The sequence below is a fragment of the Thermobia domestica genome, chromosome 12 (assembly GCF_964235325.1).
Source record: "Thermobia domestica chromosome 12, izTheDome1.hap1.1, whole genome shotgun sequence".
In the NCBI taxonomy this organism is placed as follows: Eukaryota; Metazoa; Arthropoda; class Insecta; order Zygentoma; family Lepismatidae; genus Thermobia; species Thermobia domestica.
Window position 1 is genome coordinate 199,526,281 of NC_137465.1, and position 19,939 is coordinate 199,546,219.

General features: G+C 33.9%; 1 protein-coding gene across 1 annotated transcript in view; it reads right to left on the reverse strand.

The window, feature by feature from the left end:
• Nucleotides 1-237: 237 nt before the first annotated feature.
• LOC145666235 (uncharacterized) overlaps nucleotides 238-19,939 on the reverse strand; it is a 93,718-nt gene continuing 74,016 nt past the window's right edge. Inside the window, exons 4-9 of the mRNA XM_081733300.1 lie at nucleotides 19,374-19,553; nucleotides 16,683-16,968; nucleotides 13,118-13,171; nucleotides 11,755-11,848; nucleotides 2,690-2,784; nucleotides 238-467 (exon numbers count right to left, since the gene is read on the reverse strand). Of these exons, the coding sequence (XP_081589426.1) occupies nucleotides 238-467; nucleotides 2,690-2,784; nucleotides 11,755-11,848; nucleotides 13,118-13,171; nucleotides 16,683-16,968; nucleotides 19,374-19,553 (939 nt within the window). The remainder of the gene's footprint in view (nucleotides 468-2,689; nucleotides 2,785-11,754; nucleotides 11,849-13,117; nucleotides 13,172-16,682; nucleotides 16,969-19,373; nucleotides 19,554-19,939) is intronic.

The following is a 19,939-nucleotide window of genomic DNA, read 5'->3' on the forward strand; positions in this document are numbered from 1 at the left end:
ACAAAAGGTATCCAATGTTAACCAAGGATACCATGATAAAACCCATTAACGAGATTAGTACATACACTATGTGATCAAAAGTATCCGTACACCTGGCTGAAAATTACTTATTCCATCGGTAGTGCTAAAATTCAATATAGTATTGACCCACCCTTAGCCTTGATGACAGCTTCCACTCTCGCAGGCATACTTTCAATCAGGTGCTGGAAGGTCTCTTGGGGAAGGGCAACCCATTCTTCACGGAGTGCTCAACTGAGGAGAGGTATCGATGTAGGACGATGAGGCCTGGCGTCGGCGTTCCAAAACATCGCAAAAGTGTTCTATAGAGTTCCAGTCAGGAATCTGTGGAGGCCAGTGTATTACAGGAATGTCATGGTCGTGTAACCACTCCGCCACAAGCCGTGCAGTATTAACATGTGCTCGATTGTGTTGAAAGATGCAATCGTCATCCACGAATTGCTCTTCAACTGTGGAAAGCAAGAAGGTGCATAAAACATCAATGTAGGGCTGCGCTGTGAGAGTGCCACGCAAAACAACAAGCGGGGCAAGGCCTCTCCATGAGAAACACGACCACACCACAAATCCAACACCTCTGAATTTTACTGTTGGCACTACACACGCTGACAGACGACGTTCACCGGGCATTCGCCATTCCCACACCCTGACATCGGATCGCCACATTATGTACCATGATTCGTCACAAAACACAACATTTTTCCACTGCTCAATCGTCCAATATTTACGCTCCGTACAAAGAGCGAGGAATCGTTTGACATTTACCTGTGTGATTTGTGGCTTATGAGAAGCCGCTCGACCATTCAATCCGAAATTTCTCACTTCAGCCTTATTGTCATAGTACTTGGAGTGGATCCTGATGCAGTTTGGAATCCCTTTTGTTAGGTCTTGATAGATGTCTGCCTATTACACTTTACGAAGCTCTTCAAAAGTCTGCAGTCTCTGTCAGTTAACAGAGGAGACGCTTGTACGCTTTTATGCTGTACGTGTCCCTTCACGTTTCCACTTCACTATCTTATCAGACACAGTGGACCTAGGGATGTTTAGTAGTGTGTAAAACTCGCATACAGACTTCTGACACAAGTGACACACCTGACCACGTTCGAAGTCCATGAGTTCCGCGGAACGTTCCATTCTGCTTTCTCACAATTTCTAATGACTAATGTGGTGGCTGATAATGAATACCTGGCAGTAGGTTGCAGCAGAATGCACCTAATATGAAAAACGTATGTTTTGGAGGTGTTCGGATACTTTTGATCACATAGTGTACGTGAAATTCAAGGTATATTGTATGGGCTTTGGACATTGTCAATTGAAGGCCAATAAGTAAATAACTGCGTAGATGGAATCTCATCTAGCTATAATGATCATAGAATTAAAAGAAAAATAATTTATATGTGCCAAAAAATGCAAATTGAAATATATTTAAGTTGATGAACATAAAATAAATGAAATTATATATATATATATATATATATATATATATATATATATATATATATATATATATATATATATATATATATATACTTGTTAGTTCAAACATAAATACTTTAGCTATTAAACGTTAATTAGAGGTATGAAATATAAAGGATAAGAGAACTGATTGTCTGTGCTGTAAATGCAATACATCCGTATATTAAGTATATTCTTGAAAAATTAATGATAAATATTTTTTTTCGGAAAAGGGTAATTTACTCGTACCAGTAAATGTATTTAAAAACGTTAATCTGAATAAATATGAAACCTTAAGCTCAATATCTCACAAGTAACGTAAGTAGTATAATGAAATAAAATGAAATGAAACCTTTGAGTTTTACGTCCGACGTTTATGCCGGCTAGGCTAAAGGACTCGTTGATGATGAGCAATAAATGAAATGGTGGAATGAAGAATGTGGGAGGAAACAGGGAGATATAGTGATGATGGAATAATTGATGAAATGCGGTAGAAATTAAATAATCCCATCAACAATCAAGGTATCTCACGTTGTCCTCATAAAACCATATTACGTGGAATGCTTTTAGAATACCCTCATAAGATGTGATTGCTCAACCATTGTCCCACTGTACTTCCGAAACTCAATGTGTAAAAATAGCACATGGTTGCACAATCAACTATATCTAACCTTGGGTATAATTTCCAATCACATAATTAATTTTATATCTATTTACGTTTTAACACGAACGTATAGAATCAGGTTCGCAACCAAAGGAGGTTAGGGGGCCTGGCACCCTAAACCTTTCGTGCCCCTCCAGAACTTAATACAATATGCTGCTATTATTAAAAAAGCACAATCTAGATATTTGTAACATCTTTTTAATGACTTATCTCCTTCACATATTCATGGCACCCGCAAACTTCTGTAGCAGGTTTCGGGCCTGTATAGAATCAATAAAAATGACTCTCTTTGAACCTTCATATAAATAACTTTGAACAGATTCCGGAAGGTAGAGTATAGATTTTAAAATGGTTGAGTTGATTAGCTTCTATTGAAGTGAAACACATATAATTTTCGAAAATTCATCTTACTGACTTACAGTAGGATAAAACAGTAGTATTTGGCATATGACTGACGATATTTTACGATACAAAACTAGATTAAATTAATATGTATAGTAGTGTGTACCAATACAGAGGTACAGTAGACAAACTATAATATTAAGACTAACTTACCTAACATTTCAAGTTTTCCAAATATAATATCTCGGCGAAAACGAGTTTTTGGAAAATTGAACAGGATGTATGCAAAGACACCCATAGTTACAGTCCTACAGAAATATATTTATAATTAGTAAATATTACAAATATTTGATGATTCCAAATGTGTCCAAAAAGTAAAAAATCAAAGGAAAAATATTTATTGCAAACCTATCATTTCAATCTAACATTCAAAGTATTTTTACAAATGTGAAACGTATAACTCGTGTTTACCAAGAATCCGGATTACTGATGGAACCAAACTTATTTAGTTCCTTCGTAATTTACAAGAAAAGAAAAATAAAAAAATAAATAAAAAACAAAGTGTGATACAAAATTGCATTCATTCTTGTTCTACCACTACATGTCTGCATATATATTTGATCCTTTTCTTCGTATTGTTGGAAATCTCTACTATATGCTTCTCCAGATTTCTCAAGCAGAACTTAATGCGATTTTAAAGTTTCCTTGTGTTTTGAGCTTTCTATCCGTTTGCATAGAAACGCCCTTTTAAAACAGACCAAACGTCTTCAATAAATCGTACTTCTGGTAAATTAGCAGCGTTGTTTTGTTTCTGGACAAAATTGCGTGTGTAGATAATCAACGACAACTTGTGCATAATGTGGATTGACTTTGTCTTTCCAAAAGACGTAATTGTCGTTATACATAATTTCACCGAATGTACGGAATAAGTCGTTTTTGGACACATTCCTTCAGTAAAATATAGCCATTAGTAGCACGATTTGAGACTTTGATGAAGGGCGTACTCATTCCCTTCGGCCAATTGGAATCTACACCAACAACTTTTTTTCAAATTTCTGTTTGGTAGAAAATTTAACTACAGGAGGCGCAGAGGACACATTGGATCAATCAAAGATTTTTGCCGTGGATAGAGGAGCTGGACAGGCTAAAATATGATTCGGCATATAAGATCCACGAATGTTTGGAAAATTTTTTGCAAACCAACCGCACATTTTTGCTTCACTTTTCTGTCTTCCAATGCGGCCAGGAATGGTCTTTCTTTACAAAATGCTATGTTCGGTGTTTTAAATGTCTTATTAATTGTCGTAGGTTAACAGTGCAACAATTTTGCAGATTGGCGTTGCGACATTCCGTCCTTTTGGCCAAATTTTCACCGTAAAACATAGACTTTTATGGAGTCATTAGTTTTGATGTTATTCCACATCCAGACTTGGGAGAAGTGGATGAATCTTTCTCAAAATGGCTTAAAACATCATAAATAGTACTCTTAAATACACCTTTCAAAAATTGTTCATTATATGACTTTTCCAGCTTCTTTGTTCTCTAAATAGAACGTTTACACACTTCAGCGACATATATATTCTTTTGAAAAGACTAAAATTAGTATCAGAAACAAGATAACATTCACTAAAAACAAATACTACCAGTTCATGTCAGAATGCCGCTTTGCATACTGTTGACATATGTTGAAATTTGTCCGGATTAATAGTAAACACCCGTTATTTTTGTTTCTGCTAAACTCTTTTGTTCTATCAATGTTGATTTAACAAAAAATACGAAAATGTTACATTATGATAGAAAATAAGTAGTTTTTGTTAATCAACATTTTGTCTGTTTGATTACTCTGACATGGTTCTTACATTTTACCCTATGTTGCCATTCCTATTCACTTTCATTAATGATCCTTTAGTCTAAATGGTAAAAAATGATAGGACGTTAACTTAATGAGTGTTTCAATAAAATTTTAGAAAATCAAATGTTATCTTATACGAAGTGTCAAAAATGGCAAAGAATGGCAGGATAGTTTATCCTTATGTGATATCAAATGAAATCGATGTTTTTTTTATTGTTTCAACTTGACTGTACCTACAACGCAGGAGTTATATATATATATATATATATATATATATATATATATATATATATATATATATATATATATATATATATATATATATATATATATATATATATATATATATATATCCAAATAGTTTCCACATTTGATTTTGCTGCTTTCTTCAGTTTAAAATATGTAGGTTTCGCTAGATTTACTTATTGTGTTGTTAGCTTAGACTAGGAATATTCTGGACACAGAATGTTTGTAAATTTTCCTATTAAGAAAACATTAAAATGATAACGAATTATATATTTAAAAAACTAAAAATTAATGTATTGTTGTAACAGTATTTGATTAAAATTCGAAATGAAAAATTGCAACAATCTATTATATAAAAGAGAACGCACAAATCCTTTGTTAGCTCATCACGCTAATACGGCTGAACCAATTTCTTTTATTTTTGGCGGGTTATTAGGATTTGGACCCTAGATGGTTTTTATCATATCACTTTAATTTTTAATTACCAGTGTCTTGAGATAATTGACCATTCAAGTGTTCATTCCTTTGTTAGTTCATCATAGGTAAAAATAAACGTATTTATATGCAACCCGCATGACCGTGTCACTCGGCGGGTTAACATAAATGACAGGCGATATAATGTTAACATTTACTGCAATTTGAAAGCGAAAAAGTAAAAATTATCTAAGTAACAAAGTTTATTGCGTTCCGGGGTGACCGCAGCGAAGCGGGGCGGGTTAACATAAATGACAGGCGATATAATGTTAACATTTACCTGCAATCTACTATGGTTTTTATCATATCACTTGAAAGCGAAAAAGTAAAAATTATCTAAGTAACAAAGTTTATTGCGTTCCGGGGTGACCGCAGCGAAGCGGGGTGAACGCTGCTAGTTAAATATAAAGAGCCTTGTGAGCACAAATAGCATATGTCCAATTTTTTTTCAATATTAACTTTCTTATCTATTGCGATACCTTGATACCTTCTATGTCAGATGCACAAATATCATATGTAAACTGTTAACAGCTAATAGCTTCTTGATAATACATAGTGAACGGTTGTCACAAGTCTCAAATTTTCTGCTTCCCTAGGTCACACTTACAGCGTTGAGACAATCTGAGAAAACATTTAGAAAACTAGACATATGACATTTGTGCTTTCAAGACTCGTTATATTCGTTAGGTGGATTTAGTCATGTCAATATAAATCTCTGTCTAAAATTTGTCATAAAATTTGCCTTAAAATTATCTTGAACAGAAGACTTGTTTGCATGCAATTTCTGTGCGCAGTAAAATGAGTGAATCGCTATTTGCCTGCAGAGGTTTAATTGACCTGTAAGCAGGTCCTACATAAGAATGTCAAAGTACTGACTTTAAATATATAACTGCAACTGATAAGGCACATCATACATATGGGCTCGTGATTTTTGGTGTCTCATTAATTGAGTGTATTGAACGGGACACACGGCCACGAGTTCACAGAAATCAAATATAAGCGAAAATAAAGAGACTTTCAACGGATAAGACTTGCTATTAAATCATTTCTTGTGGAAACAAAAAAGCTCAAGGCAATCGTAAATTAATGATTGATTGATCTGTTTGAAAACATCGAAAGCATGATTGAGAGTATGGGTGAAACAACTGACTTACAAGAGTAAAGAAAAGTTTGAAGCATGTTGTTGTTTCTCGGAGACTAGGAGAAGATGTCAAAATGTTTTTATGGTATAGCTGATAGTGCTAGTGAAATTTGGTCAATAATGTAACTAAATGCATGTGCAGTACTCAAAGACAGACGTACCATTGAAATAGATGACCTAGATATCCGCGTAGTTCGTAGAATAGCACGAAAGATTGAAGGAAGAAATCAATCGACTTTTTTTCCTAGTTTATAAGCAATAAATATTTCAAAAAGTGCTTCCGGAAAGAGAATCAAATTTGGGGGTACGAATAGGTATACAGAGCATTATTCAGTCAAACTACAAATAAAAGTTCAAAGTTTCATTTCTAGTTAAACCAAGATGCAAAACGTTGAAGTTTTTCTTAACTGCAATTTTGCTTTATGTTTACAGACTGGAAAAATTACACTTCTAGACTTATTGTGAAATGCAAAATTTCAGGCATCTGGTTTGAAGAATGCTACGTATACAATAAAAATATATCGAACTTAGAAACATTTGAGGCTATAGTCCTACACGTTAGAGTATAAACAAATTTATCTAAAGTTGAGGCATGTTCATCACTCATACTCGCCAATTTCTAGCTACTTGTTTTTACCAGTAACTGAATATATATATATATATATATATATATATATATATATATATATATATATATATATATATATATATATATATTAAATGGAAAGACATACCAATTGCAACAAATTATAGCTTAATATATTTTTTTTTTAATTTCAAAGCTCGCAATATTATTTATATTGCCAGATCAAATTATGTATGTTGTATTAATTATAACCTAAGAATGAGTCTCAGGGCAGATTATGATTTTGGAAACTCTACTGTTTAAAGGGTTAGTTCTAATGAATTTTTAATTAACATAACCACGATACAGCTCGAGACTGTTTTCGGCTCGATCTCTCTAGTGTTGTGCTAAAACAAGAAACCGAATTATAGGAATCAATACTTCAAGAATTGGAACAGAAATACATAATTGAAAGTGTCTTAGTACAGCCACCAGTAAAAGTATCTCCCAACCAAGTGCTCTAATTCCATTAATTGGGGTCCAGATAATTTGCAGTGTGTAAAACACCTGGGACATGCAACCCAACTTACACGTAACTTTTCTCGTCACTGACAGCAGTTGGTAGTACTGAGTCAGGTCTTTATGCAGATAAAATTGAAATAGATAACGCACGGAACATTTCTCCATTCTGAGATGAATCTCTATGGTTCAGAGCGTATTGTCCAATGAACAGCAGATATTTATCTCCAAATTGCTGTATATGTAATATATTATTTCCTCATATACTGCATGTTCAAAGACATAAATGCATTGACCATCTATGAAACAGAAAATGCTTCAATGTAGCTGAATATATCAAATCTTGAACAACAACTGGAAATAAGTTTGGAAACCAATGTTTCTATTTACAGAATTTCTCCAATTCTCCTCATTCCAACATATTTTTCTTTCAGGAGAAGATCTTGTTTGTCTCACTGAATATGTATTGAAATAGAAACATTTGAAAAAGTTTCAACCTGGCTGGGATTTGAACCCGGATATACAAAACAGAAGTTAAATGCGCAAACCATTCTTTATTTCAAGTTCATCTCAACCAGGATGCTGTTCGCCATGGGCAGTTCGTGCAGTTTATGCGTAATCCAAACACGAATGGAGAGGAACAGAGAAAATCTAGGGCAGTTAAAGTTCTGACCTTGCTCTTCAGAGAGATTCGAACTCCCAGTGGATTGCGCCTCATAATCCGAAGCCGAATGTCCGAGACCACTCGGCTATTGCCACCTGTTGACCACTCACCTAGCGTGTCACTTCAACTTCCACTCAAACTATTAGCTAAAATCGTTGCATGTAAGACTATATAAAAGATAGTATTGATCGCATAAGGAGACGTTCCTTCTGCGAGTGTCACAATGACTTACTCGAAATTTCCTTCTTTAACTCAAAAACAAGTTATATAGACTTTCCTCAATGAGGAAAATATCAGAAAACGTTTTGTAAGTTAAAGAGGATACCTCATCGTTTTAAATGATTGTTCCGTTTCACGTTACTATTCTTCCTCACTCTAACTTTTAATTTCCAAAGAAGAAAAGACGACAGACATTATTTTCTCATTCTTTGAATTGTATCTACACTTGTAGAAATAGAAAGTGCTATTTTGATCTCCCGTAATTACTAGTTTATTTTCTAATCTTTCTATGAGTAATTAGTGGCAGGTTAAAGACAATTGTGAAGGTTCGAATAACATTAGGGGTTCGTATCACTCTGAAGAGCAAGGGCGGAATCTTAACTGTATTTGATATTTTTGTGTCACTGTCCTGTCCTGTCTTTCTGTCGTGTTCGGAATAAGTCGAAAGGACATTAGCTGCCACTGACAAACAATAACACATTTGGAACGAATTAAAAATAAGATTGACAAAGCATGAAATTCTTACAGCAGAGACCCACGTTCGAATCCCATCGTGGTAATTATTTTTCTTTATAGGAAGATATTTTTACGTAATTGGTATTGTAAGTCTGTTATTTCTTTATTATTATTATTATTATTATTATTATTATTATTATTATTATTATTATTATTATTATTATTATTATTATTATTGGAACGTGAGGAATTGGCTACATACTTTATATTATATGAAGTTTTGATTCTTTAATATCTTTTTCTTGATATGGAACGTGTCTAAATTGGCGAATTGCTTCAAACATTCATATTTCTACCCATAGTAGAAGAAGTAGTGGAAACATTAGCAATATTAGGGAAAAATAACCTTTGTTTTTGATCAGCCGTATTTGACTCATAATAACAACATGCCTTACCTATTCGCTAAACACGTTAATTTCTAAACCAGTACGAATCAAGGTTGAGACGGCTGAGTCATCTAGTAGACGTGTTTCGAAAGTTCCTGTTCTATTGCGAGTGCACTCAAGAAAGCCATCTCAACACTACACGCGATAGATACTGAATATTTTAGATGATATCTTACATTGGAAGTATCAACACTACAAACGATAAAAACTTCCTCTAATTTCCCAGCGTAAATCGAACCCAGAACCACTGGGATGTGAAACATCGATTATCGAACTACTCTGACATCGATGTTAAAAAGGCGTAAACTTGGTGTTAAGTGTCTTCAGAAAAGTGCACACTTTTACAATTCCAATATTGTAAAACTCTTATTTTGGTTATAATAAAATAGAAAGTATTATATAGAAACAATGGGCAAGAGAATTAAAATCTTAATTGGCAAAGTAAATTGTTCAAAAGGAATAATAGATGTAGTATTATTGTATGTTTTTGCAGCATTTAAATATGAAGAAGTTTATCGCCCTGTTGGAGCATCGAGACTAAATGCTACGTGAAACTACAGTTTAAATATATTTCTTCAGAAGTGAAATGAAATGATATCTTCAACTTTTGCGTTTCATGTGTATGCCTGCTAGGCTATTGGAGACGGTTAGATGTCTCTTCGGGTATTTCTTTACAATTATAATTTTTCACTAGCCATTAATAGACATGGCAGATTTTCGAATTCAACATCTTATCCAGTCTACCCAATATTGGGGAAATCAAAATCTCCGGAATGGGCACATACCACCAACATTATGATCAGTAGGCGGGTGTTCTTCCGACCTAGCCACAGATACAATGAAGGGAACGTCACATGTAGCGGGATAAATCATTTCGTTTTTTTTCACTCAAAGTGCCCCTTAATGAAAACAACCTGAAACTCAAGCCATTGGCTTTTACAATCTAAGGAAGCCTAAAATCATTGCGCGGGCCACGCATAACGTCTTCGAGGGTCAATCTATATATATATATATATTTTGATTTGCCGAAATCGAGTATACTGGATAAATTGTTAGATGGAATAACCGTGAGACGTAAAACTTGAATATTTCATTTCATATCACTACCAAAGAGATATGTTTAAACTCTGCCGTCCGTAGTGTTGTGATGATTTTCCCAAAATAAATGTAAAATGCGAAATACAACTAGAAGATGACATCAGCCGTATTAAACTTCATACGTACTGTCTGGGAACGTAACGTGTTTACCGAACTAATATCGGTCGCTTTTGATCATTTTTATATGTCTACCCTTCGTATTCACGTAGGAGAGCTAGGAAAAGTAATACATTCACTGGGACTGTAATCGGACTTTTGGGGGTATGGCAAGTTTCACCAATCAATTCATGGACCCCGGAAGCTATGGATTTGACACTAACATCAGTCGTTTTCAACATTTTTAAATGTGTACTCCACCCACTCCCTAGGTGTGGTAAGGAATCTTATTCCGACAGCTTTTCTAGACCGTGAGCATTATGTGTGTACTCATATATATATATATGTGTGTGCGTGTGTGTGTGTATGTCCCTTTTTAATATAAATGAGGATAACACATAGAGAGAGTACTACTTCCATATACAAAACACAGTTCAGAGTACTGAACTGAAAGTTTATGGACGAAAGTTCTAATTTAATCTCTTAAAGCAGCTTGTGGAGATGGCGAAATTTATGTGGACATGGTTTTGGGACTAGATCACTTGCTGTATGGAACCACGATCCGATTTAGATTATTCTTCCTTTATACTCACATGTTTTCATAATGCGTCTGACTATACTTATTTCAATAACATTAATCCCAAGCTTCATGATAAAATTAAGAAGTAACCTCGCTACGACAAACATATTGAGATAAGTATAATGTACACTTTTGTACATTTCTCTTTCACGATTCTCTTAATTTGCATTTAAAAAAGAAAAATGAAATGATTTTTTCAGTTTAAAGTCCCAAATTTATGCCCATTAAGCTTCGAGAGACAGAGATGATAAAAACAAGTGAAAGATAATGAAATAAATCGTCGAATGCGCTTGTGGAAAGAAGCGGCAGAGTCCCAAGAGAACCCACATATGATGTTGCCTACTCCTAAATTACTTCACTTAGTATCAAACCAGAGACCCAATACACCATAACGTACACTCTATACCTCTAAGCTATCGTGTTCGAAATTTGTATTTAACATTCACACACACACACACACACACACACACACACGTTCTCCCAATAATAACCGCATCTCACATGTTACACTTAGACAAAATTAATGCTTATGGTCTGAACATATTTCATGAGTATACATATACACACAACTGATTCAGTTCAATGTAGTAATTTTATATAATTATTCAAGCATTGAGGAATTTAAGATTACATCCCAAGAAGTTTGACATACACGGAATCTAACACAGACCTTATGATTAGAAATACGACGCTATACCTCTGAGCGGGGTACCCTGCCGGCCTTGCCCAGTATGAATGAGGATAACCCAGATAAACCTCACTCAGTATGGCTGGTTTCAAACAGCTTTTACATTTTACGTCGAATCCAACCTGGAACCGCTTGCTTTAAAGACAAGGACATTAACGACTACGCTATGTGGAGTTACTTGGTATGTTTAAATATAGCATGCCTTTAAAAATATGTTTTTCGCACATGACTTACTTTTCTTCGAACACACTGAACAAATTGACGTGTGTGTAATCACACATTTGAAGGCAGTGACACTTTTTCAACGAGTCATGATATTCTGTGCTGGCTGCAAATGAAAAATAGTTAAGTTAGTATTACTTTTATCAAAGTAATGATATCTCCTACTATGAATAGAATAGTAAGTAACGACCGTGACATTAGTATACAACAATTATTAATAATATAGTAAATAATGAACACACATTAATATGTAACGACATAAACTTTTGGATTAATATTAGCTTTCAATATGTAAATATAAAATTGTGTCTCTTAATGGAAATATAGCAATTCAAAGTCCGAGGAGGTTTAATCATGACGACTGTGTTCACGGTAAATGTCTTAAAATCACATTGTAAAATCATTTGGTAAATTCACTAATATTAAATTTGAAAGGAGAGCCACATTTAAGAAAAGAACTGTAGTTCAATGCTTTTAACTATGAATTATGAAGGCAGATTAAAGTGATTCATTAAAGCAAAGAACTATAGTTGCTTTAAATATTATTATTAATATTGCCATTAGATTGGAATCCTATTTATAAGGTTTTAATATGTGACACTAATTCTTAATACACATCACTATTTTGCAATTTTATATTCTAGTCTAGTTTAAATTTATAGATTAAATCTATGTTGATGATTGAATTTGCAAATTAAAAATTATATTGCTTGAGTTTAATTATTTAAAAAATAGGATAGAGGCGATTACGATACTTAGATCGTTCATATTTCTATTTTCCTACAGTTCTGGAAAAACTTTATCCAATTAAAACGTGCTGGTATTTCACTTCCTAAATTTGATGTTTTTGTCCATAGTTTAGGAACATACTACCGCATGTTATCTGGTACAGACATCTAAACCCTTCTGCAAGGATTCCACAAGAAGAATATATACTTGCAACATTTTTCCAATTAATCTGAACCCCAATAACATCCTCGAATATAGTGTTGCAAACTTGATTAAAATGCTTTTCTTGCTTAAATTACAAACCTGCCTACATCTTTTAAATATCTAAGTGGTTAAAATGTCGATGGTAATACACCGACTTTACTAATATGTCGATGAGAACATTTATCATAACACTTCCCTCTTGCTTGTAAGTGGTTCTTCACAATGTCAAATTTCACATTGTTCTATACCATAACATTACCTTCCAGTATCTAATTGATTGAGTATTGTCACATCTATCACATTTGCTTGCTATTCGCAAACAAGAGTGTACATAAAAAAACGTTAAAATTAATGTAACGTCTTAGATTTATATTTTCCAACTATGATAGGTATAAGTTCAGCAGTTTAAAGCCGCTTAGGAAATATTACTTTGATTCCTCACCTAAGAATCTTGCGTAGCATATAACTCCATCCAATGAACATTCCTTATATTTTCCTAAAAGAATGAAACAACAATAACACTTTATGATAAGAACTCAATACACAAACACAAATAAATGAAGTAATTATCCATATGATCCAGAAGGTCGATGAGAACAAGAATGAATGAAGAGATTCCAACGGACATCAAATTTGAATAACCCTTTATTTGGCACTGTTTTTCTTAAGCAACATCGCATTCTATTGCGTTATCCACACGAATTACATCAGTGATCATTTAATTGGCATTTCATACAATATTCATATACATGATTTGCGGGTAGTTTTTTTAAAGATATGTTTAATCTTCGTCAAAAGGAGAGTCAAATTTAGTATTGTAGAAGCTTTATCTCCTACGTTCCGCGAAATTCGTTTTTTTAATTATTCTATATTTGAGGTTTCTTGCTCTGTAGGAAAATATTTGAACGAAACTGCTGCTAAGCATTGAGAGTATTCTTATGATATTTGACAATAATAAGACAATGCTGCTCAGTAGTTACACTTAAGATCGACTTTAAGGCAAGTTGCTTTGAAAAAGCATCCTGTATTTTGGAACCAAAGTAGAAAAATACTTTTAAGATTACGAAATTATTATCAGGAAGACATGGTCTAACCATAAAAATAAACTAAATATTTAATGGTAATGATATTAATGCATACCAGTTAAAGGGTTAAAGAGGATGAGAAGGTTCCATGAATAGATAGATCCATATAAAGGCAAATATATCTTAAGAACGATCTCACGCTAGTAATGAAAAAGGCAAGTCCAGTTTTCCATGGTGGTTGAGTTGAAGTTTCGTGCATAAAACAACTTGAAGATACCAGTGTGTTACGATAGTCACGACTATTGATTTCAATCAGCGAAATTCAATTTTAATTGAAAAACGATTTATGGTTGCTAATGTCGTTTAATTCAAACAACCAATGTTCGACTTATAGCCATATATTTTCTTTATTGGTTAAGTTTGAAACTGATTGCGAATTTGGTTGTTTTCATGATAAGAATTGGTCGATTGAAAACTACTGTAGCAAAGCGGAAATCATCAACGTATTAATAACCTTTGGGCAATGATGATTCTACCAAAGGTCATCAGTTGACTAACACTCATTTATTTAGTTGGGCACCTTGTTAATGAAGAAAATAAAGTCTAACGAAAGAAGATTTTTGATGGTTTCTTAAAGAATAATCTCCTACATCCTGTACCGACCTCAAGTATAGAAACGTATAAATATTGAACATATCAGTTAAAAAATAAGACATATTCTTATCTTGTGTCTAATTCAAAATCCAAACAAATTTTCCCTAAACTATTTTTAAATAGCTTTGAAACTCACAAGCACTTGTGAAAAATGTTCAGATCAAACTTTTAGAACGTTATTTAACTTCCTAAAAAATAAAAAGCTATAGAAATGTACATAATCGTTTGTACTAAACGTCTTATATAATTATTGTTACTTACAATTATTTGGTTTCAAACTAGAATGATTCATTTTATTTATCTATAGTGCTGAACACTTTAAACATTATTACATACCGTTATAATAAAGCATTAATTAAAACAACTGAAAATCTATAATTCTACAATGCACATATTGAACATGGTAAACTTGTCTTCATAATTTCTTTCAAACGAATATTTAACACTATCCAGTGTTACAACATATTGTAGAGGGGTCTAATAAGTTAACATGTTAGCTTCTTCATGGAAGCACGATGGATCAAATGGTTCTAATTTGATTCCGAATAGTCAGCGTTTGATCTCCACGTGTAGTGACTTAATATAGACAATTATATTATAAAGATAGAAAATGAACCTGTTCAACCCAATGGAAGCAAATCCGACTGAAATTGGACAAGATCGTTGATATCGATCGATGCTCGCTTGATATCTACTGATCATCAACAACCAATTGTTTGATCGCAACCGTTAGTGACACCATATGTATATTTTGTAAAGGGAGTTAATAAGTAACCTGTTCGACCCATGGAACAAATTGATCCGAAAGCATTTGACCGAGAGTGTAGTGACGTAATACTAATCACTTCTGAAAGTTTACAAATTAATGTATTACCCCTCCATATAAGCGCAGTTGATTGAAATTGGAGAAGGTTGTTTGATAATCGTTGGTCCACGTTGGAACGCCGAGAATCGTCGTTTCATCACCACATATAGTGACTTAATAATCATAAATTTGTAGCGAGATTAACAAGGTAACCAGTAAGCTCCAATAGAATCTAAACTGATCGAAATTAGGCAATAGCACGTGATTGTAGTTTGATAGTTAACAATAATATTTTGATAGCCACGCGTAGTGACGTAATAAAACCAATTTATCAGGGTACTAGTAAGTGAATCTGTTAGTCATATTCCATTATAGTAGGAAACTTGATTAAAATGGACAACATTGTTCCGTCGTTATTTAATTACATTTGATAGGCAATAATCAGCATTTGATCGCTGTGAGAAATGACTTGCTATGCGTAATTCCGCAGCAATTGATTGTCACGCATAGTGACTTAATACTCATAATATGTAGACAGCTAACGAGTGAAGCTATTCTACTCAATGGAAGGAAAATTGTTCGAAATTGAGCAAGATCGTTTGATTGTCGCTTGGTCACAAGCGACCGTCAACAACCGTCTTTTTATTGCCACGTGTAGTAACGTAACATTAATTTTTTTAAGTAGTTAACAAGTTAATTTGTTGATCCCGACGGAAGCAAAATTGATCGGAATTGAGCCAGAGTGTCTGAACATCATTAGATCACGTTCTATTCCCGACAATTGTCGCTTGATTAAAATGCATAATGCTGTAATAATCGTAAATTTATAGAGCAGTAAAAATTACACTGTAAGCCTCCATGGAATAAAAATTGAATGGAATTGGGCCACATTGTTTGATTGTCTAGAACCATAGTTTTGATCGCCGCGTACAATGATATAATACAGATAATATTATAAGGGGAGCTAGCAAGTTAGTATTTTTACCCCTTGGTAGCAAATTTGATCAGAATTAGATCAGAACGATTTATTGTACGATCTAGTGACGTAATAAGCATACATTTAGCAGAGGCTATGTATTAACATGTTAGCACCGCCATGGAGGAAAAATTAATCGCAATTGAGCGATGTCATTTGATCATTGCTGGGTTTGGTTTGATTGCCAACAATCACCGTTTGATCGCCACGATTAGTGACATAATACTCATAATTTGTAGAAAGAAAAGTTAAGTTGTTGGTTCTCTTGAAGCGAACTTGATTGAAATCGGACAAAAGAGTGACGTACTAACATAATATGTAGAGAGAACCATAGAACAATGGACCCATAACAACAGAGATGATAACTTTACCATTGAGCCACTGTATTCTCAAGCTCATTTCATAGTTTAGAGGCCATGCTAATATTAGTACCGTTGCTCAGAACCTCAGTATTGTATAAGGATATAAAGCTGAAATAGATAACAAAATTCATCAATGATCAACTAACAGAGAGCGTAACTTCTTGATACATTTACTGTATGCTTACCTGAATTATAAAAACCTGGTAGGAAACATTTACAAGATTTCATTACTTCCCCAAATTTACATTGCATTACGCAGGAGGTTGGTGAATAAATATTGCTTACATCCAATGAAATCTCATCTCTGAACACGCATTTTCGTTGGTAGATTGCAAGGTCTCTCACAGATGGCGTGCTCGCAGTTGCAGACATTTCAAAATTATATGCAACTGCATTGTTGTCATTATCCAACAAGTATGGTACAAAACTATGCCAATGGTTAGGTAAGTCAAAAGGGGATATGATGAAGATCTAAAAAGAATAACGTAAGTATAAAATATACAATAATATTATTTTTATTATAGGTGACATTTTTTAAACAGTTTTCCCTTTGAATGTATGATTGAACTACGGTAGTACTGGAGTTAATAGAAGAATAACTAAACAATAGAGATTAGTGACTAACAAGACAATACGTCAGACGCTTATGAAATGGCATTTCAAGTCTTATCATGGCGCTTGCATGACCTATTCAACCCTGTTTTAAAATCATTTCATAGGTGGACAGAATTTCAATGTTTGACACATTTATATTCGATGTGATTTTATTTTATATGTGGTAATTTATAAATCCAGCCAGCACAACTAGAAAGTGTGTTTACCAAAATTTGTTGTTTACACACTCTGTACAGAATCCGGTAATTTGTTTATCTATGAGAATTAGTATTTGAAATTGTGAATTTCTGAAAACAATTTTCCGCATTAAAACAATCTATACAAAACAATTTCACTGACATAGTCAGAAACTAGAGCTGGAGCAGTGACTGTAGTTAGTACTATTCCTTTTAAATATTGAATAATGAAGATAAACATCCTTAATAATACTATTAACTTTTCCACAATCATCTACGATGTATGGAATCAAGTATAATAATATTAGCGTTTACATAATAAAAAAAATAACAAATTTGATAAATTCTTGACAAATTGATTAACCTAGATTTAACTCCTGTGTCAATGTCTTGAAAGTGCGAAATAATACCTCTAAATTAAAGTGAGACATAGCTCAGTAAAATGTGTTCCAAACGTTTCACAAGGAATCGAACTTGATGACTCGTGACCAATAAACCCCAAGTTACACATTAGACCAGCCCGGAAAAATTCATATCTCCTGTACACACGACGTGTATGTTATTAACATTGTGGTTTACCACTACACTACACACAACATTGCGTTGTCACTCTTTTAATTGTGGCAATTCCGAGTTCGTTTCCTGTCTAGTGCATGTGTTCTTGGTATATGAGGTTTGGCTGGTCAATTCTCATGATAGTGTCAAACATGTTACAGTGATTTAAATACGAGTTTTAGTTGTAGGTCTCATCCTCTGTAGACCGTCTTCTGAGAAAGAACGTATAATTGTAAAAAAAAATATAAAAATCTATATAAATTAATTGTTTAATTACACTGCTCTAGAATGATTTTGCTGTTTGGAAACTATTAACATTTTCTTAAAGTTTCTGATTTGAGAAGTCGAAAAATGTTGTTAGTTTTGTTCTGTTCCGTACAGTTTTCTTAAAATAGAGGGGAGGGGTGAGGAAAATAGCAGTATAAATGTATATTTCGGAAGAAGTACTGATTATAAATACAAATATAAAAGATACACTCGATGCCATATCCTTCTGATTATCTTTGAATTTGTAATGAAAGACGTGCAGTTATTTATTCTGCTAATATACAGTATCTGGTAGCATTGAATGGAATCACAACGTGTTCTACTTTTCGGAACGCAACAACAGCGCTGTGTAAGTTGTGATTGCGAGAACTACGGGTCGTCCTATATTTTGTTGTCGTGTCTAGCTGTGCTGTTTGTTGTTGAATCGAAATTGAACGTAGGAAGTGTCGGAACAATCCTGATTACTTATGCTACATAAGTTGCAGTTATTTAGTGTTGAAACATAGAGAAAAAGTTACATCCTTTGTCAAACGTGCATATTACACCTATTTCGGAATAAAGTTAGGGGACCAAGACAAATCATTTGCGCAACACGGTATGTAATGTATGTGGCAAAGGAACTGGACAAAATGTAAGAAGAAATCTCTGTTTCGGAATGCCAATAATATGTTGTGAAGCGAAAGATCATAGTAATCACTCCTATTTCTGTTCGTGTGAAGTTATATGTTTTACAGCTAAAAACAAACGAAGCCTTACATATCCTAACCTTCCATCTGCATAACGACCTGCATCATATGGTCCTAGAATTCCAGCACTTAACACACCGCAAGGACTACTGTCTACAGATTCTGCTTCTAGTAGCACCGGTTGTAGTGATGAGATGTATGGCAGAGAAGAGGAAACTGCTGAGCCGAATTTATTTACACAGCTCGAGTTAAATGATTTAGTGCGAGACCTGAATCTGTTAAGTAAGCAGCGGAACTCTTAGCCTCAAAGAATTTATTGGCTTCAGGGACATCATATTCATATTTTAAACATTGTGGGAAAGATTTTGTACAATACGTTTCTGCTGAGGGAAAGTTAATTTTCTGCAACGACGTCAGAAATCCCATGATAAAACTGACATGGGATGAATGTAATGCAGAGGAATGAAGGCTTTTTATTCATTCCAAGAAGAGAAGTTTAAAGGGCGTGCTTCTTTACAACAGCAACCAACAACCCTCTGTACCCATTGCCCATTCTGTACATTTAAAGGGAACTTACGAAAACATGGAAATGTCTTTGAAAAAATCCAATACTAGGATCATCAGTGGTTATTGTGCTGCGATCTAAAGGTAAAATGGATGCTTCTTGAACAGCAGCAAGGAGACGTGAAATATCTATGCCACATTTGCGAATGGGATAGCAGAGAACGTGATAAACATTACACTCATACTGATTGGTCTGTCAGGGAAAGCCACAATATAGGAAGTAAAAATGTGAAAAATGTCTGCCTCGTAGACCCTTCATAAGTAATATTACTACATTTGAATATTAAACTAGACCTAATGAAACGACTTGTCAAAGCTCTGAATAAAGATGGTCGATGCTTTCAGTATATAGCCACAAAATTCCCTCAACTTTCCAAGTGTTAAGTTAAAATAAAGAATATTCATTGGTGCTCAGATCAGAAAGTTGTTTAAGGACTCAGACTTTGAACATTGTATGACAAGTGTTGAAAAGTAAACATGTAGTGCATTCAGGAACTTGTATCATAATTTCCTCGGGAACAACAAACACGAAAATTACAAGTACATTGTTTCTAATATGCTTCAGAAGTTTAAAACATT